The sequence below is a fragment of the Solanum pennellii genome, chromosome 12 (genome assembly GCF_001406875.1).
Source record: "Solanum pennellii chromosome 12, SPENNV200".
In the NCBI taxonomy this organism is placed as follows: Eukaryota; Viridiplantae; Streptophyta; class Magnoliopsida; order Solanales; family Solanaceae; genus Solanum; species Solanum pennellii.
In genome coordinates this window covers 53,622,099-53,643,067 of record NC_028648.1, presented here as the reverse complement: position 1 = coordinate 53,643,067, position 20,969 = coordinate 53,622,099, and the positions used below count along the sequence as shown (strand labels likewise).

At 34.6% G+C, this 20,969-nt stretch overlaps 1 protein-coding gene and 2 long non-coding RNA genes across 37 annotated transcripts; 1 reads left to right on the top strand and 2 right to left on the bottom strand.

Moving 5' to 3' along the window:
* The first annotated feature begins 2,442 nt into the window (after positions 1-2,442).
* LOC107007568 lies at positions 2,443-9,911 on the top strand. Of its 35 annotated transcripts, none has more exons than XR_003575715.1 (10): positions 2,443-2,668; positions 2,779-3,138; positions 3,225-3,278; positions 3,452-3,575; positions 3,715-3,768; positions 5,811-5,867; positions 6,572-7,244; positions 8,050-8,098; positions 8,775-8,841; positions 9,110-9,911. It is a non-coding gene; the product is annotated as an uncharacterized LOC107007568 (long non-coding RNA). The 35 variants fall into 35 exon arrangements; XR_003575712.1 differs by having other exon boundaries at positions 5,795-5,867; XR_003575698.1 differs by having other exon boundaries at positions 4,949-5,867.
* Positions 6,190-7,373, bottom strand: LOC114075217. Its single transcript, XR_003575720.1, has 2 exons — positions 7,262-7,373; positions 6,190-6,338 (listed from the first exon to the last, which is right to left on the bottom strand). It is a non-coding gene; the product is annotated as an uncharacterized LOC114075217 (long non-coding RNA).
* A 2,884-nt stretch (positions 9,912-12,795) lies between the features above and the next one.
* On the bottom strand, positions 12,796-20,227 carry LOC107007489 (mitogen-activated protein kinase 9-like). Its single transcript, XM_015206127.2, has 11 exons — positions 19,735-20,227; positions 18,918-19,326; positions 18,685-18,812; positions 18,526-18,585; positions 16,689-16,838; positions 15,544-15,699; positions 15,315-15,452; positions 15,155-15,231; positions 13,985-14,086; positions 13,288-13,480; positions 12,796-13,179 (listed from the first exon to the last, which is right to left on the bottom strand). Exons 1-11 carry the CDS (start codon positions 19,975-19,977, stop codon positions 13,108-13,110), a joined length of 1,728 nt encoding a protein of 575 aa, XP_015061613.1. The 5' UTR covers positions 19,978-20,227; the 3' UTR covers positions 12,796-13,107.
* Between the last annotated feature and the right edge of the window lie 742 nt (positions 20,228-20,969).

Below are 20,969 nucleotides of genomic sequence, written 5' to 3'. Positions count from 1 at the left end.
TGTAGAAATAATTATCAAGTAAAAAGTGGAATGATCCATCTTGGTAAGCGTAAAACTTATTTGACTTGCAATCTAGGCACTAGAAGATGTCATACATCTAATATTGAATGTTGTTACTTGACAAAATTGATATGAAAATATCCAATGGGCTCAAAATCTAAAACATATACAAGTTTTTGAAAAACTTGTTTATCATCCTCATAAGGATTAAAAAGATTCAATATGCATAGAGCATATACAAGTATTATTATGCAAGTTGATGACTAGAATTCGAACTCTTGGCAATAGATTATTTGCTTAAAGAAATGAAGTAAGGAACTTCCAGAAATCTTTGACCCTGAAGGGAAGATTTATAAAAGCAAATTGAAAAAAGCATATTTCATCAAGGTTTTTCTACACTCATAAGCTCCCAAGAATGGTGATATCAACATGCAAGGGGTATGTTCAAGTAACATTATTGTTGATTTATTCACCAAGTCTCTATCAACTACAACTTTCAAGAAGATGGTGCACAAACTTGGAAAACGAAGATTCTAGTCTCCGATTTAATGTTGTCATCATGGGGAGTTAATACACGATGCAATCTTTTTTCCTCACAAGGTTTTGTCTCACTGGATTTTCCTTGTAAGGTTTTTAATGAGGCATCCATAATGCGTATTATTAGATATGTGTACTCTTTTTTCTTCACTAGATTTTTTTCCCACTGGGTTTTATCTAGTAATGTTTTAACGAGGCACATAATCTACCGACATTCAAGGGGGAGTGTTATAAACAATTTGTATTATAGTGAATGTCTAATTATGTGGAGTCTTTGTAGGATATGATTAGAATCCTACTTGGAGAACAAGTAAGGTTTTCTTTATAAATAAAGGGTTTTCCTTCATTGTAAAAAGGATTTGTGAAAGATCTATGAATCATGAATATACTTCAAGAGAAATAAGAAGTCTTTTCTCTACTCCCTAATTTCTTCTTCTTTTTAAATTTATATAGTTTCGTAACAAAATTTTAATTGTAACTAATTGTGACTGTGAGCCAAAGTTTAGCCAGGCCCACTCCAATTCGTACATACAATTACAGGCTATAGGATACAGCCAAGAAGAAAACAAACCCAGTACGCACAAAATACGCATACAAACCGTACTCTTCTTCCTCCCAAACCAAACGAAAACGATGATGAAAATCCAATAGCCCTCCCTATCATTTCAACTCTCCAACCTGCCTATACAAACCCCTCTTCCCCCTCCTATTTTTGGATAGTCACAACCACATACAGTTTCAAATAGCTACTTCTCAGTCACTGCAGATATATTTTTATTTAAAATCCTTGTATAATCGTTGATTAATTTGATGTAACAATTCTTTTTTTTTTCTTAACTTTTTTAAAAAAACTTGATTCTGTTCTAACCATGCAAATATCCGTCCGTTTCGTCTCTGTAGGTGATACTTGTATGACGTTGTGTGGGTTAAGTTTGATGGTTGTGTTACTTGTTGTATGATGTTTATTGCTCTGTTACCTTTGTTGTTTAACTATTCATTGTATGATGTTGTAAGTTCCTCTATATGAGTTGTTGTGTGGGTTAAGTTTAATGGTTGCGTTAAATGGTGGAGTCATAACAAAAGAATTGCTTAATTTACTAATGGGTTCCTTGAGATTAGTTAAAGTTGTTAGAATTCCTTGTGATAAAAGAAAAAAAGAGGATATTATCATGTTACTTATCTATTAGGGGCATCAAGGAAAATAACGTGAGAATCTAGTCAAATGCGTATGTGTTATGGAGTTTTAAATGTGTGGACAAAGAAGAAAGGGTAAATTCATGTCGTGCTGTTTGACAGCCAACAAATAGGAAAGGTTGTTTGTAAAGGGCACCACAATCCACAGTCCACAGTTCACAAGCAAAGCAAAGCAATGAATGACTTCCTCGTTGCTTTCATTTTTTTTTTCAAAAAAGCTCGATTCTGTTCTAAGCATGCAAATCTCTGTTTTTTCTCTATAGGTGATATTTGTATGATGTAGGTGATATTTGTATGGTGTTGTGAATTCCTCTGTATGAGTTGTTGTGTGGGTTAAGTTTGGTGGTTATGTTAAATGTTGGAGATATAAACTGCTTAGTGAGGTAAATGTTGCATAATGAGAATGATTGCTTTACGTTCATTTTTCTAATAAAAAATTCAAGTTGATTGTTTCTTTCCTTGTTACATTTTCAACTTCTCCTCTGGTCTGCTACCTTCATGTATATCTAATTCAGTCTTTGTTTCAAAACTTTTGACCTTCTTTTTGAATCTTTTACTGGTCCGTCCTGCTGCTTCCGTCACAAAGTTCAGAGACTCAATTCATTAAAGAGTCTGTGACGGCCCGTCATGTCGGCGACGGTCCGTCCTGCCATTTCGTCGCGAAGTTCAGAGAGTCGATCTCAGTACCCAAATTTCTAAAATCCAAGTGTTTTAGAACGAGACCCCCTCGACGGTCCGTCGTGCCCATGACGGTCCGTCGTGGGATCCGTCGACCCAGACAGTGATTTCCAGAAATTAACTCTGCTGCTCCAAACGACTAAACAGGTCGTTACACATGTCTTCCTCGCAAAACCCATAGGTGTCTAAGTAAGTGTTCTTGTATCAATGCCTGGCAGCCTGCTAGAGTTTCATTCGCAGTGGCTTTTGCTTGTCAAAGGTAGTTTGAGTCAAATTTTGAAGATAATAGTACTCTACAATTATTTGCTTTGTGAATGAGTTTTTTTTTTGGTTGATTTTTTAATGTTTGTGTCTCATTTATGTTTCCAGTGGAAACATTTTGGAAATGGATTTTGAGCCATTTACTACGGTAACTCCTCCAGTGACTCCATTGGTAATGGTTTGGAGTTTCTTACTCGCCACATTGCTTCGACAATGTTCCATGAACAGGGAGATTATTAAGAGCCTCGTTGACTTTCTCAGACACCATAACTACAAAGGAAAGGTAGTAATGTTAACTAATAAAGGGGTGCAAGCAAAAAGAATCATTTGAATCTACAATGTGGTATATGGCAAAAGATACTAATCTCAAGATGTATAAAGCATGACAAAGTAATCAAATAGTAACTTATAGTACATCAAGAGAGAAGTGATTACTAATATCTTCAGGTTGCTAAGATGTTAGAAAAGGTTAAAATCCTTGACCTGCAACTCTAGGTTCTCGTTTTCCCTTATTCTTGTATCTTTTGATTTATTGTAGTCTTTGTGGAGTGTAGCCTCCGTTCAGCCGAGGGACTTTCTGGAGACACAGGTGATCTATTTTAGCTGAGGTGAGTGATCATTGTTTAGCGATTTACAAGCTTGTTATGTCTCTCTTGATTCCTGGGCAGAAACAACTTAAATAAATAAGTGTGTTGGCTTGATATGCCTTTAGATTTCTGGTATGTTTTTTCAAAATATAGATAAAAGAAGTTCTCTCTGTTTTCATTGTAAGCCCTATCAGGCATTTGTTGGACCCTTCATTTCAATGCCGAAGAATGAAAGTGTTGTCACTTTGAACATCTCCATCCTCGCGTTTTCTGTCACGTTGCAGATGCGAAGCTACAATTTAGTATCCTTTTCATTTGGTTAGCGTCAATTTTGTTGAAAATTTAGTACAAATTGGTTATCTATTTGTGTATATTTCTCTGCTTAGTGCTGATTGTAGAAAATTTTAAAATTTATTTAGTTACATGGCATTTGGTTTTCATATGTGTTTGATTATAGGAGGATGCAGGATTGATGAGGTTTATTGACCAGTCTCATATTCCCGACAATCAGGTATTATGTGCTTCCATTGTTTTCTGATTTAGATGTGTTATTCTAGCTGCTTAATTTAGTTCTTTTAGGTAAATTTAGTTAATACAGGCATTGTTTGGATGACTTTACTTGGTTTTTAGCATATTCTGCAAGACACTCACTGCTTCAGATACCAACACTTATGGTGGTTTTTCTGCCCCTCGCCCACAGCGAAAGATTGCTATTCTCCCTTTGTAAAGCTTTCTTTAAAATATCTTCTATTGTTACTTCATAGTAGATGAGAGCATTTAGATGTAGTCCTCACAGTTCTCGCCGTCTTCTAATTTTCTGTTGGTAAGCTTATCCTAACTGATCATAGTCTACCTAAGAAAAACGGTTCAACTTAGACAAATTCGGAGTACATCACCTTGTTCATGTTCCCTATAGAGCTTACATCATATGATTTGTCAAACTACCCTATTACTATTTTTACACTAGAAAGTTTTTTGTACTTAATATCATTTACAAATCGCTTGTTATATATGAGAAATGAATGCATGTGTATGAGCAGTCTTGTTATGAGTGTGCCTATTTGGGATTGTAGATTCTTTTATGTGCAACTTTTCTGTTGTGTTGCTCTAGTCGCTCTAATATATGTCTTTTTAATGTATTTATCAAAAAAATATATATATATGTCTAAGTAAGTTTGCTTGTATCAATGCCTGGCAGCCTGCTAGAATTTCATTCGCAGTGGCTTGTGCTTGTCAAAGGTAGTTTGAGTCATGAATTTGAAGATAATAATACTCTACAATTTTTTGCTTTGTGACTGATTTTTTTTTTTGGTTGATTCTTAATGTTTGTGTCTCATTTACTACTGTAACTCCTCTAATGTCTCTTTTTGACTCTATTGGATAATGGTTTGGAGTTTCTTACTTGCCACATTGCTTCAACAATGTTCTATGACAAGGATATTACCAAGTGCCTCGTTGACTTTCTCAGACACCATAGCTACAAAGGAAAGGTAGTAAGGTTAAGTAATGAAAAAGTAGGCTATTGCTTTTGGTTAAGCTGTATGATTATTATGTGTGGTTCTAACTATGTCAAGTTGAACGGTGAAAGAAAGCATCCAAAACATGAAAAGTTTCCAATTTATCTTGAAAAAAGCAGAGTAATATCTGTGGACCCTGAATCCAGAAAATCCGTACTCCGTTTTGAATCCCAGGTTGAAAAGATTGGCTTGGAAAGAGTGTGGGGAAGCACTGCTGAATGCCTGCAAGAAACCATCAGTCATCTGTTGTACCTCGTTGAGGCTCCTAATGCATCTTCTTTGGAGAACTTCCTCGGAAAAATCCCATTGGTTTTCATGTTTGGACATGATTGCTTCCAGACCACTCAAAGAGTACTTCTAAAGGCTTAAATGTTTCAGCATTCACTTCGTTGGACAGAACACAAGTTTTAAACAATTTTTTGTTGCTCTTACTGTTTACATTTGGGAGGGTGTTTTCGATGACAATTTTGACAAATAGTGCTTTTTGTTGTCTTGAGGACTCTAGTTGAAAAAATCCTAATTCAAAGTTTTTGTTGCTGTGGTTCTAGTTGACCACCAGCTTCAATAAGAGCAATGCTCTGCTTGAGGTATGTGTGTGCTATGTACTGCCTCTTAGGCCTTTCTTATTTGACGTGCTATTTATCGAAACAACAAGAATTAAACCAGCTGGTTCAAACTAGCTAGTGTAAGAAACACTAGCTAGAAACTCCTCATAACGTTACCTATCTAAAAAAGAAAACTCCTCATATTCACACCAAAGCCTTCAGGATCCGATCATCTTCATTTGCTTCATTATATTCTTTTTCGTCAACCTTTGTGCTTTAAATAGACTTATATAATGTGTTTTACTCCTTCGATAAATGAAGTTGTTCTCTAGTTTTCTGGAACTTTTGTTTCATGGAGGAAAAAAAGAGGGGGTTCAAGTAAAAATAATTATTTGAATCTACAATGTGGTATATGTCAACAGATACTAATAGGTTCTCGTTTTCCCTTATTCTTGTATCTTTTGATTAATTGTAGTCTTTGTGGAGTGTAGCCTCCGTCAGCCGAGGGACTTTCTGGAGGACACAGGTGATAGCCTTTTTTAGCTGAGGTCAGTGATCATGTGTTTAGGGATTTATGAGCTTGCTATGTCTCTCTTGATTCCTGGGCAGAAACAACTTAAATAAATCAGTGTGTTGGCTTGATATGTCTTTACATTTCTGGTATGGTTTTTAAAAAATAGATAAAAGAAGTTCTCCTCTGTTTTAAGTGTAAGTCTTGAAGGGAGGTAATGAAGTACAATCATTTGCTGTTACTACATCATTCTTTGCTGTTAAAGGCGGCTTGTTTCATTTTTGGTAAAAACAATAATTCACATCCAGATAAGGAGGCACAGTGGAAGACCACTACAAAAAAAAAACACCAATTTTGCGTTTTTTTTTAAAATTTTATAGTGGAGGTCAATATGCCCCCACAAATTTTATCAAATTATGGAGGTTTGAATATCCCCTCTAATTTCGGTACAATTTGCAGAGGTCATTAAACTCCGTTACCTCAAAACTAAAAATTCGATAATAACCCACTTTGTACATTTTTTTACATAATCTCTCTCAAACTCTTCACTTCATTTCTCCAAACAACTTTATCACTGACATTCATATTTCTCTCTCTATGTTCATAGTTTTGCCTTAATTTAGATATAGATAGCTGCACTTTTGAGTTCTCTTTTTTCTCGTTTCATGCCTTTTGATGGTAAATCAATTGAATTGTTTCTAGAAGGTTTCTAGGTTTGTATCTAATTCGATTTTTTTTCAGGGAAGATTCCAATTGGTAAATCAACTGATTTGTTTCGAGATTTGTATTCTCCAGCGTCATTATCGGAACGTCTTGAAGTTTGGATTTGATGTCGTCAACTTTGTCGGCGATGTCTGAAGAAAAGCTTGGAGAAAGTTTTCTGTGTATTTCCTTGCTCAACAATTCTGTACATACTAATTCTATTTGTATATTTTTCCTACCCTTTAATTTCTGTCTATAAAACAAAATAAGACAGAAATAAGAATGATACTTACACTTGGCAAAGAATAATTTCAATTGGTTCAAGTGTTGACTTCTTGTTTTCTCTTCCAACATCTGCATAGGATCCATGGCTGTAACTATGAGATGCAGATGCTTGATTTTTGTTCCCAACAACCCTCCTCAAGATGGAGGGGAGAGAAACAACACCCATCTTGGACAAATTGAAAAATGAGGACCACCAAGAGCTTTTGTGAACAAATCAGCAAGCTGTGAAGAAGAAGGAACAAATGAAAGAGAGATCAAGCCGGCAAGAAATGTTGCCTCACGAAATGACAATCAAGCTCTACTTGCTTGGTTCATTCATGGAATACGGGATTGCGAGCAATGTGGATGGCAGCTTGACTGTTCCGAATGAACTGGAATGGATAAAGATGGAGATACAGAGAGATCTTGAAGAAGTCGAGTCAACCAGGTAAGCTCTGTTGTAACCTTTCTCATAGATCTGTATTCCGATTCCGCAGACGATAAAGAGAGAGGTCTGTTTCTTGGAATTCCAAGAAATAGACGATCCACCTTACTGATAAAATAACCCACTAACAGATCTTCTAGTATCCCGGGAATATGCCCAATCGGCATCGCAAAAAGCCAAATGGGAAAGAGAAGAGGTGGAATTATAAAATAAACCTCAACTTGGGTCCAATCTAATGTATCTAAGTACTCGTAATGCAGCATCCAAATGACCATGACAAGGGTGCTGCACATATTGACTTAGAGTGAGGACAGCAAATAAGAGATCTGGTCTGGTGTGAGTGAGGTAGTTTAGTTTGCCCACAAGTCGCCGGTAAACGGTTGGATCAGCAAGAAGGGGACCAGAAGAAGCGGTCAATTTGGTTGAAGCATCTAAGGGAGAAGATACAGTAGGCATAGCCTCTAAGTCAAATTCTTGTAATAACTCCGAAGTAAATTTGCGTTGTCGGCGATGTCATCAGTGAGTATGGAGCTCTATCGTGCATTTGTTTGACCCTTGATTTCAATGCCAAAGAAAGAAGTGTTGTCACTTTGAACATCTCCATCCTCGCGTTTTCTGTCAAGTTGCAGATAGGAAGCTACAATATAGTATACTTTCATTAGGTTAGCGTCAATTTTGTTGAAAATTTGGTACAGATTGTGATAAAATATCTATTTGTGTATATTTCTCTGCTTAGTGCTGATTGTAAAAATTTTTGAATATTTATTTAGTTATATGACATTTGGTTTTCATATGTGTTTTATTATAGGAGGATGCAAGATTGATGAGGTTTAGTCTCATTAGTTCCCGACAATCAGGTATTTATGTGCTTCCATCGTTTTCTGATTTAGATGTGTTATTCTAGCTGCTTAAATTTAGTTCCTTTAGGTAAAATTTAGTTAATACAAGCATCTGTTGGATGACTTTACTTTGTTTTTAGCATTGCTATTTGATAAAGTTGGCATATTTTGCAAGACTCTCACTGCTTCAGATACCAACACTTATGGTGGTTTTTCTGCCCCTCGCCCACAGCAAAAGATTGCTATCCTCCAGTTGTAAAGCTTTCTTTAAGATATCTTCAATTGTTACTTCATGGTAGATGAGAGCATTTAGATGTAGTCCTCACTGTTCGCGCCGTCTTCTAATTTTCTGTTTGTAAGCTTATCCTAACTGATCATAGTCTACCTAAGAAAGACGAATTCAACTTACAGAAATTCAAAGTACATCACCTTGTTCATGTTCCCTATAGAGCTTACTTCATATAATTGTCGAACTACCCTGTCACTATCTTTGCAGTAGAAAGTTTTTGTACTTAATATCATTTACAACTGCTTGTGATTTGTGATTTGTGAGAAATGAATGCATGTTTTTGACTAGAATACTGTTTGTGCAGTCTTGTTATGAGTGTGCTTCTTTGGGCTTGTAGATTCTTTTTACGTGCAACTTTTCTATTTTGTTGTTCTAGTCGCTCTAATATCTGTCTTTTTAATGTAGCGCGAAGTAATGAAAAAAACTTGACTGGTTCTTGTCCAAGAAATGGAGATATAAACTGCTTAGTGAGGTAAATTCTCTATAATGAAGAGGATTGCTTTAACAAGAAAGTTTAGAGGAATTAGATTTGTCCTATGCAATAGATATGACGCTCTAGTTTATGTAACCTGGATAATTTAGCTTTTGGTAGTTTTGTGACTTCGAGAATCGTGGTTTTGCTACTAAGTTGGACCCCTTTTGTTTACATCTGTCCTCAGCTATTCCTCTCTTGTAATATGTTTTTATACTGAGAATCGTGGTTCTGCTTCTAAGTTTGACCCCTCTTGTGCTTGTTTCAGGCAATGTTGTTCGTGGAGTGATTTCTGGTTTTCAGTTTCTACAGGTAAACCATTATAATAGAGACGCACATAACCAGTGTTATGAGAATATTACGAGAGAGGAATGATAGATAAGTACATTGTAAGTTTATTGGGTGTTGCTGCATTAGTTCTATTTTGGAGTCCACTGCTTGGTACTGCTACTTACTAGCTACTAATTGCTATTTGATGAAGTTAGCTTATTCTGCAAGACTCTCACCTTATACTGAAGGGTAATAATACAAAAAATGTAGTAATATTTTCTTACTTACCACATTGCTTTGACAAATGGTTAAGCCGTCTGATTATTATGTGTTCTTCTAACTACGTCAATTTGAACGGTGAAAGAAGCATCCAAAACTTGAAAAGTTTCCAACTTGTTCTGAAAAAAGCAGAGGAGTATCTGTGCACCCTGAATCCAGAAACTCCGTACTCCAATTTTGAATCCATGGTTTAAAAGACTGGCTTGAAAGAGTTTCGGGAAACACTGCTGAATGCCTGCAACAAACCATCAGTCATCTGCTTCCTAATGCCATCTTCTTCGGAGAATCCATTGGTTTTGCTAGTTTGGACATGATCGCCTCCAGACCACCCAAAAAGCACAATTTTTAAACAATTTATTGTTGCTCTTACTGTTTATTTTCGTCTGGGTGTTTTCCTTTGAAAATTTAGTGCTTTCGGTTGTCTTGAGGATTCTTGTTGAGTACATTCGTAATTCAATAGTTTTGTTGTTGTGATTCTAGTTGACAATCAGCTTCAATAGAACCAATGCTTGGCTTCTCGACTATTGTTTTTTTTTTTTTGGGTCTATTGGTACGTTCTCCCCTTTTTAAAGGGAGGAAGCAGTTGGTTTGATATGTATTCTTGCACATCGATGTTTTGATTTTTCGAACGGTATGTAAATATGCTCGATAGATTTGGATAACTTTTCAGGAAAATCATTTGTAGTTATCAGTGTGATATCTTTTTCGTAACAAAATATATTTTTTACTCTTCATACAAGATGATAAAATAGATATTATTTCGCTAAGGACCGAAAGATTATCGGCTGCCTACTAACCTTTAATGACTGGCTATAGTATTCCGTTCCTAAAGACCTTTAACGACAAAGCTTATAGGGACGGTGGCGACCAGATTTTACAAGTCGCTATTGTCCTTTAGGAACTACACTTTTTGGGACCATTTTTCTTAGTGTTATTGATCTCTTAAAATATCATACTATGTTAATTAATTCACTCTCAACTTTCGCTATTGGTTACCCTAGCTCATTCTAATTAATTAAATTGAAGAGTAATGATCGACGCACATAACAAATTCTTTCAAATTATATCAGAAAAATAACATCAGGCATATTGGGCCCGTGCTTAGCACGGAACCTTGGCCGATCTAGTTTTTTTTTGTAGATATCACAAGTTGGGTTGTGAGTCCAACTATTTTCACATATTAAATTGCAAATAATATTAGAAAAAAGTTAACTAAATACACAATTTTGTTTGATCATATTCACTAAAATTCTTTACCATTTGAGAAAATCACAAAAAATTGTACTCTCTCATATTCTTGGATATATCGCTTTACACAATTATCGATCGAATACATTACTTTACGCGATGTATTGGGACGTACATGATATATTAGGACGATGATCGATATATTAGAACGTTGAGTGATGTATCCGAAATTAAAACGTGATGTATATGGATGATGGACGATGTATTCATAATCGGGACGTCATGTATCGGACGTTTTGAGATGTATCCAAATTTCACCAAATTTAAGGGATTTTATAATTTTTTTAAAAATAAGTTTATGATGTAATTAAGTCTTAACACTATGGAATTTGTGTGAAATCTAAAACATGAAATTATGAAATTACAGATAATATTAAACCGATACTAGTATATATAAGGGGTCGTTGCTAGAGTGTATTAAAATAATATTTAAAAATAATGTATTAGTAATGGTTTTTTTTTGGCAATGCTTTTATAGTTATTCTTGGATTACTTATTCATAGATTATTTTTATGTATTGTTTGATTTGGTGTATTAAATATTGCATGCATTGAATAAAAATATTTGGTTGAAAAAATATCCTCGACATTTATGTGGAAAAGATTAAAAAGATTTTGAGGGGTAATTGAGTCTAGCGATTTTAATAGCATTTGAAGGTGTCAAATGAGCGGCTTGGGTTTCACTAGAGATATGAAAATGAGTTGAAATAGAAATAAGGAATCATAACCGGCTCAAGTTTATTTTTGACTAAATAGTAGATTGGGTCATGACCCACCCAATTTAACCTGCTTTAATCTCAATAGTTTTTTACATATTAACATTTAACTTTTCTAACACATTTCAACTCAAGAAAACACTTATAAAACATTACAAATGGATATTTTATGATAAAACAATAAACGAATCCTCAATATCACAAAATTTATAAAACAATACTTACAATTTATCAGTCATTAAAACTAAAACACTATACAGTCTTATTACATAGTAATTACACTAAAATGTAAAGGAAAATAATATTTATAACATCTTATCAGTTATCTTTCAATCAATCATCTTTAATTCTAATTTATCCTTTTGCCCAAGAACAGTTTCTATTTGATATTTTGGGAATTTAGATGAACATCGACATGAGGTATTATATTTTTTTAATAAATAATATTTATATGTAATAACAAATACTTATAACAATAACTTTGGAGAAACATAACCAACAAAGTTTAATATATTTAGTAAAAACAACAATTAATATCATAAGCATAAATTATTGACGATAAATAAATAATCAGGATTTATAGCAATAGAATGAAACAGAAAGGAAAAATGGAGCTCACTCAATGCACAGTGTCTCCGTGAGGAATTTATTCTCCTATAGTACCCAAGATTTAATGGAATAGATTTTCTCAGGATGGAACAATTATATTCACAAGTATATTGATTAGAAAAAAAATGGTGTCAGTGATCCACTCAACAGGAGCAAAGTAGTCGAATATCTAATTGTGCATAAAAAGGAAGAAGAAAAAGTTCAGAATTTTTCATTGTTTTGATGAGAGAAAATCCCTCTAATTATAGACAACAAAGGATAGTGTGAACAAATTCTTATTGTGCCTTATCAGAAAAATAACTCTTTGAAAAAGTTTCATTCCTTCGAAAATATGAGAACATTCATAGAAGTCATAATTTTTCATAAAAGTCGCAACTTGTCATGAAAGTCACAACTATTTATAAAGGTCACAATATCTCATAAAAGCACACCATTTCATGAAAAAGAATAACTATTTTTTGATAAATCTTCATAAAAATCTTAACTCTTCGAACCCTTTTCCCACAGCATTACTAGACAAGTAAGTGATTCTCTTTCTACGAATATTTGAATGTGCATTTTACTTGTCTTTAATGATAAACTCATTTTTTAGCACGACATCTATTTGAGTTTCACTTATAAATCAAATAAATAATAATGCACTACTTTATAATCTTTGGAATCAATTGATTGTTTACGGAATCGATTCTAATATTACTATTTCTTATCAAATTCATCAGCAAAATTTGCATGATATTATACATATCATAGTATCTTACAACAATTATAGAAAGAAGAAAAAACATTTTCTTCTATGTTAGCCCTTTTATGAATATGGTAAATAAAATTTAAAATTTTCAAATAAATAAGGCATATAATGTATAATGTTGTTCTCTTCAATATTATCCACGCAAGCAGGTAAAGTAGATGGGCATACAAAGGAACGATATTTAAGAAAGACCGTGTTAGTTAGGGTAGAGGAAGCAGTGTTTATGAAATCGTTACAAATTTGAAACCTTGTAATCTAATGAGAAAATTTGAATAGCTGGAGTGTTTTCCTACTATAGTAAGTAATATTTTATAACACAATAGGAACTGATAACCTACAGTTAGCTTCTAGCTGAAATCAAGGACTGAAACTTCAAAATGTTGATTTCAGCAGAGAATTAAACATGAAGAGAAGCAACTTCTTGAGACAAACCATCAACTTCTTCGTTTTGTTCTTCGATTGGCTCTTCCTATAAAAACATTATCAGTAAGAAATGAGAGAAGGGATGTAAAAATTTGCAACAAGATACTCTCATCGCTTGAGTGTACAGTAAGGGAAACGGAATAAAAAGATTTACCTCTGCGTTTTTTCTTTTTACTTCCACACACTTGGAACCACTGATGCTAGCACTCTTCAGCAAGCTACGAGCACTGTAGTTCTCTGATCCCTCAGATTGCGCTGGTGGACTCTGTAGAGTTGTTGAAACAGTTCTCTTTTCACAATCATTATTCTGGGAAGAGGTGTCATCTTTTGGTGCAGGAACTCGCTCTCTGCAGCAGAGGTATTACAAAAGGAAAACAAGTTCATACGTTAACTGAAGTTGTTTAACCAACACACATAATTCAGCTTTTAATGCACCACACCAAGCTATCAATCCAGTGTAATATTTGAAATTTGTATTAAGTATATGCCGGACAAACTATAGAGTTTAATCAATCAAACAGGATGATAATCGATTAAAATAGCATGTAAACAAATCCAAGGTCCTCAGTGACCAAAATGACTGGAAATATTTAAACAAGAGCTCACTGGTAAGTCACTGCAGAAGATAACACAAGCAACTCTATAATCCACACACTTATGTAAAAGCACAAAATATTTTTAAAACCCTAGTTTTCAGTTTATATTTGTTTTTTTCGAGAAACTACTTTCTAAATCTGAGTTTTTTTATGTGGATAGTTTTAAATACAAAGAAAGCAATTCCTTAATCTGCAGATTCTGAAAAAACCACTTTAGCAATTTGACGTAAATAAATAATAGATTCAACAACGCACCTAGGCAAGGAAGCATGCTGCCTCAGAATCGGAGCACCATGTTCACCTTTACCAGCATGCTCCTCAAGATGTGCAAATTGTCGCTTGAATCGATCAACACCACTAAATTAATATAGAAGAAAAACCACAATCAATATTTCTTGAATAAATACAAAATGAATAAAGAAAACTTATTTGGCACAATACATTTGCCTTTATATGAAGTGGGGAGCCCACAAGACAACAATCAACTCTATGTGATAGAGGTCTTTTCACAGAAGGATAACCAAGAAGATCCAACACTAGACCAAGGATCAGGCAATCACTAATAAGAGTAAATCTTGCGAACCAAGGTTCAAAATTCCAGCACAAGTGACACTAGGTTAATTCTTCTCATCTGCCTAAACCTTGGTGGGCAAAGTTACCCAATACTTGTGCTAGTTAGATCCCAGTGGATTGATCAAAGTGTGTCTAAAACTGATGAATACTTTTGTTACTGTCACGATAAAAGTTTGCAGTAACCCTACTGTTGCTGAAAACTTAATTCTTTTGATTTCAAGAAAATTCACCACTGTCTGCATTTGTGAGAGGATGGAGGAGAACAACTTCCAGCACAGCCAAACACAGTATTTGTTGAAGTATTTAATAAGACACACAAACTTGGAACTATACAAAATGATGATACCTCATTGAATATTATCCGCAATTCACTATGAAATGTTAATAATTTAACAATAACTAGATGATGGCCATGGTTTGCCATCAGGAAATGAATTAGTTTTACCGAAACAAGAATGATGGTTCCTTTCTAGAGAATAAGTACTTAGAACTGTAAATAGTAAGAGAGATGAAGCAGAATGGAAGAAGGCAACATCAAAAGTTAACACCCAGAACCTATTTCATCCCCATGAAAGGAGTGAGCTCCAAATGGAGTAGATAGACACACTAATAGACTTTGCCATATCCCATGGAAAAAAAACGATCATCTGAAAATGATTGTCAACTTTTACTTTTAAGGGAAAGAAAAGTTATGTATGTTTTTTGATGTTCTTCCACTTATGAGAGAATAACAATTACGCTCCAGTAAAAAACTACGAACACCGGCTTTTAATGCAAGAGAAAGAGGCAGGTCAACTATTATAGAAAAGAAAGAGCATAAATTATAAGAACTAGTTTCTATTAGCAGCAAACCTTGGGTACATAAAGCCACTAGTCTGATCTGCACCAGAAAGATACTCCTGAAGCATCTGCGGATGATATTCTAAAATCTGGTTGTTCAAAACAAGTGTAAAGTCAATCCTTCGAATCATTTTACTAACAAGGTAGCAATTAATACTAAAGAAAGCCTCACCTCGCGATATATGAGTTCTCTAACATCATCTTTTGCCAGTTTCCTCTTCTCAAATTCAAACTCAAGCTTCGATATTGGTGGTCTACATGGTTCACGATCAGCATTTGATAAACCATGGAAATAAGGATCCTCTAATCCCTAAGAAAAGGCAATATTAGTGTTAAGTCAATTAGACTTGGGAATTTCGTTTAGTAGTCGAAATAATATTGGATTTGTTTTCAGTCACTACCTCTTCTGCAGATGGCCGATCTTTAGGGTCAAATGCAAGCAGTCGTTCAAGTAGGCGTAATGCCAAAGGATCTGCATTTGGAAACTTTTTTGCAAACCCAACCGGTTGTTTCTTCCGCATGCTACTGAGGTATCTTCTAGCTTTTTCATTTCTAATCTGCCAGTTTTAAAAGAAACAAGTTAATAAATAAGAGAAAATAAAGTGGCATGTAAAATGTGACACCACAGAACTTCTCAGCAACAATTTTTCTACCTAATATTCTAAAGATAACACATGATACCACTCTATACTTGTCCCCTATCTTCAACTGAACACTTTATTTTCTCGGGGATCCTATACCACCACACCTCCTTCACCAGTCACCAGAAACCTAAGCTTACTAATTCTCTTTGCCACCTTCATTCTTCTCCATTCAAGTTTTAAGAGTTCACTGCAATTCAACCTAGAGATATCTTTTTTTAAGAGGGGCAGAAATACATTTTTAACACTACAACTCACAAGCCATTGTACTCATCTTTCATTCACCACAACGCCTCACGCCACCTTCAAGAAATATCATAATTACATCTTTGTGACCACAGGTCATTCAAAAAAAAATAAAGCCACCTTGAATACATGTCCAAAAACCCAAAAACAAGTGACACCACAGGCCGGAATCCTTCAAGCTGCCAGAGGACCATTAGGAAGAATGCATCAGTTATGCCACCTGAAAGCCCACAGATACAGGACGGTAGAAACCAGAAAAAATAATCACCATAGAGCTCCATCACTATCAGAAATACTCATGAATACCTCCTTTAATTCACCCTCACTCTACCAGAAATGCATCATCTTCATCAGCTTTCACGCCATAGATGTCTCACTTTCCAACTTTTTCTTATCTCAGAAACAGCACTCAGGGAACACCACAGCTCCTTCTGCCTTCAAACAATGAAACTCGACAACACCACAAATTTGCTGGTGATTTTTTTTTTCAACAATGGTTTCTTAAGTGTATTACCCTCTTCTTCAATTCTCAAATATATCTACTAGCAGTACTAGACACATACTTTGGCACAAAAAACATACACAATAGGATGATACTAAAAGTATAACATATTATAAGATTATTCTAAGAATGAAAAGCATATATTATGAGAACTGACCTTTGCAACTGTTTCTGGAGGAGGTGTCCCAAGCAAATCTGTGATTAGGTCTAATTGATGCACCACATTCTTTCCAGGAAATAATGGTTTTCCAGAAAGCAACTCTGCAAATATGCATCCGATGCTCCATATATCAATAGCAGGAGTATACTGCAAATAGAGAACTCTTAGAGATGTATATGTCACATGAAAATGAGTCTATGCAGTTGTGTCAAAAACACAAATAAAGTCTTCACATGTATGATAAAGTTGTTTCTTAGTGAAACCACATCTTTTCACATTATTATTCTTTCATCGAAATTTGGCATCGAACAAATCCTCGTCCTTAAAGCGCGTAAATCTGTAAAGCCATGTATCAGTGTAAAAGCAAGAGAAGTAGCTTCTACGCATCTCATCCATTTCTTCTGTCTATACCAATGCTGGAAGCAGACTTAAACTATACTTGGAAAAGAAGTTCGCAGACGGTTAACTGAGTGTGGCACATTCATGCTCAAAGCCAGTAAAAGTGTGGTGTTCTCTGGGCTAAAACTAAAAACCGATATGACAACATATTAGCTTCTCTGAAATGATATTGTTGTCACTTTATAAAAGTTTCACCTTTTCAGGACTTGTGAAATGTTTGAAAATTCCAGTTTCCTTAGACAATTACTTGAAGATTAGCAAAATGCACCCAATTTTCCCTACAGCCTCATAGACTTGGTAATCTTCACAGTAAAATGTTTGTTGCTGAATATTATTTGTTTTTTAAGATTATCACTTTAGTCTTCCTTGTGGTGTCTTTTAGCCTTGTGGCTAATGGTGTATCTACTTCAGAGCCAGCACAATACGAGGCCCACTCCATTAAATTCTGTATTCACCTATGACAACCAGTCAGCAAACTAAACCTTTCACTGTTGCTGAACCATTGAGGAGAACAGGCCATACAGCAGGTAACCCACGGTACTGATGAGCACAACACTAGATTCGAGAGATTAAATCTCATTACGGAAGGTGGAACAAATGCTGTAAAAGGAAAATACTCATCATTGACAAGGAAATTAAGCTACTACCTAAGTTCTTGAATTTTAAATTTTCTTTTTCCAACAAGTAGCTCCATAGGTTATCAACCATAATTCAACTCTAATGAACCTATAAGTCAACATAGCTGCATAGGATAATAGGATAAACAGGTAACATCTTCTCCTAACATGAATAAAGAACAGATTAGCGAAACAACAAAGTTATAGATCTCATAATAATGTGACTTTTATGTATTACTACTTAGACTCTCCTTTTTGTTCTACAATTTTTTATCCTTTTGGTTTTTGCTGCAGTTAATTTTTCAGTCAGTGCAGTTTCCAGTTGTAAACAAATGAATCTAGATTACAGGCATTGTTAAAGGCTGCAATGGTATATGAGTACATCCAGTGTCAGCCACAAACCATTTATTGTGAAAAATAATTACTTTAGCTAGTATTTTTCTCTCCCCAGGGATATAGGAAGGGATATTAGCTTAAAGCAAAATACTTGAGGAGAGGAGTAACAAAATAATAAGGAACAATCTTGATCATAATACATTGACATAGGTGCAAAAAAATGGAGAAGTAACAAAATAATGCAAAACAAACTTGAACATAATATATTAGAACTAAATGCATTAACTATACTTAACATCATTGTAGTTGTTGAATATATGGAACAGAATGAACAATTAAACTCTGAAATTCAGTGCTATTGCAGTTGTTGCATACACAATCAGAAAAGGAGAGAGCTAAAGCTCAAGTCAGTGAGATTGTAGTTGTTGCATATACACCAGTAGATTGAACAATAAAACTGTGAAAGAGATAATGAATCTTACCTTAGAAAAGAAGGATCCACATAGCTCAGGAGCACGATACCATCGAGTTGCAACATAATCCTTTAATACATTCAAAAAGATACATGTATCTTAAATACCACACAAAAAAACATGTATAAAAAACAACGGAGAAAGGAAGCCTTTTAAATTTGAACTTACGGTCCAGAAAATAGCTGATGGCACATCATTGAATGATACACGAGCAAGCCCAAAATCACATATCTTCAACTTACAGTCAGCATTAGCAAGGATATTTTTCGGCTTTAAATCCCGGTGGAAGATATTTGCTGGCAAGGGGGCAAAAGTGGCAGGTTTGATTATCAAAGAGTTAATTTTAACTTCTATAGTTAGAAGTAGCAAGAGGCACATTTCGAATTACACAAAGAACCAACCTGTATGAATATATTTTAGTCCACGCAGAAGCTGGTAGAGGAAAAATTGATAATGCTCATGCGTAAGATCATTATTGGCCTTAATTACTTGATGGAGATCAGATTCCATCAATTCAAAAACAACATAAATATCTTTAAACTCTCTTCGAGAAGGAGGCAACATAATGTGCTTTATTTCTACAATATCTGGATGCCTAAGTAGCCGAAGAAGCTTAATTTCTCTCAAGATTCTTGTCGCATCAGAAACATGGTCAAAGACATCATTAATTTTCTTGATTGCAACTCTTTCACCAGTATGTGTATCAACAGCAGAACCCACAACTCCATAGCTTCCTTTGCCAATTACTTCCTGAACTTGGTATCTACTTGCCTCTCCATATTCAGTAAAGAATTCCGTCTCTAACGCATTCTGATAAAGAATACCCCATTCAAAACAAATATCATTCATCTGAAAGCTAAAAAATCCTCTTACCCATACACATTGACATAAAACTCAAAACATGATAAAAGACAATAAGGAGTAACTTCTTCATGTGCTAGAAAATACACAAACCACAATAAACAAGAAAACATAAGCAATCAAGGAAGCTGATTCTTTGACATGACTTCCCCATTAACATAAATCCAAGTCTGAAACAAATTCGCGGAGACCAAGATTATTCAGTCCTAGTAATAGCACAGACTACCAATTTCATTCGCAATCAGAAGATATAACTCTACCATATAAACAAGGGATTCAAATCAAGACAGATCAAATTAAAATAAAAAAAGTCAAACCCAGAAAAAAAAAAACAAAAAAGGGGCAATAAGAAGAGACCTTTTTGGTAGGATCCATGGAAGAAGAAGAAGAAGAAATAGGCAAATGAAAACGCTTGGGTACTTTGATGAGCTTCAAACCGGTGAAGTCAAAGTCTTCAGTAATAGTAAATTCGTGTTGTTTTTCTTGTAAATGGGTATCTGTAGAATTGTGGGTTTGAGTCAAGATTGCATCTTCATTAGTGTGACGACGATGATGAAACCATCGAAGAACTCCATCAACAAATGTACTACTACCCCCCATATACACAACCCAACTTCTCCCCTAAACTTTCGTATTGATTCTACCACAAGATCTCAGCATTCCACGCTTTCTCTCTTCTCCAATATTCTCCCTCCTATTTTTATTGGTACAGATTGATGCAAGGAAGGAAGTAGCAATAATAGTGTGTATACGAGTTAGGACAACCGTGTTATACTGGCAGATGCTTCCATCTTCCTACCTTTGAAATTTTGGAAAATTATATTAGGCAAATTATGGCTGCCAAGTGGGCAATTTGATTTCCTACCTTTTAAATGTTTGAAACCTACTAAAATAACATGTAATTAGGTATCAAGTCAAAAATATTGTTTTCCTACCTTTCAAATTGGGTATTATTGTTTTATGTTATTACTTGTGTATAGCACATATTAATTTAAAATTAATTATTTTTGAGTCATCCCGATGTCAACAAAATCGATAACTTTGACAACGATCAATAATCGATAAACGATAAGTTAATATCTTAATAGTTTTATAATAATTTAGCATGTCTATCAATTGACAACCAATAAGTTGAACTAAACGGATAAGTCAAATAGTCAAATCTTAATGATTTTATAAGGATTTAAACAAACTTCAACCCAAATAAAGGAACAATAGCAACACTTAAATTGATTACTCAAGAAGAACTATTAATTTGATAATTCTAATCTCAAAGAGCAGCAATTGCAGTAGGAAAAATATATACTAAACAACAAGATAGAAGGATGTGAGAGAACTTAGAAGAAATAAGATGAGAATTCAGAGAATGTTGTTATCACTTCTTTCTTGCACACTACTCTAAAAGTGATTGTAACGATTGAGTTCCGTCATTATAGAATAGCCAACGATGAAAAATTTTGAGCCGAAAAACTTTTTCGTAGTGACTTGGAATTTCTCAACCTAGTTCAGATTTGGACGAAATCAGAGTCTATGAGGTCTAAGGAAATATGGTATCAATTGAGTGATCTAATAATGAATTTGATCACATGAGT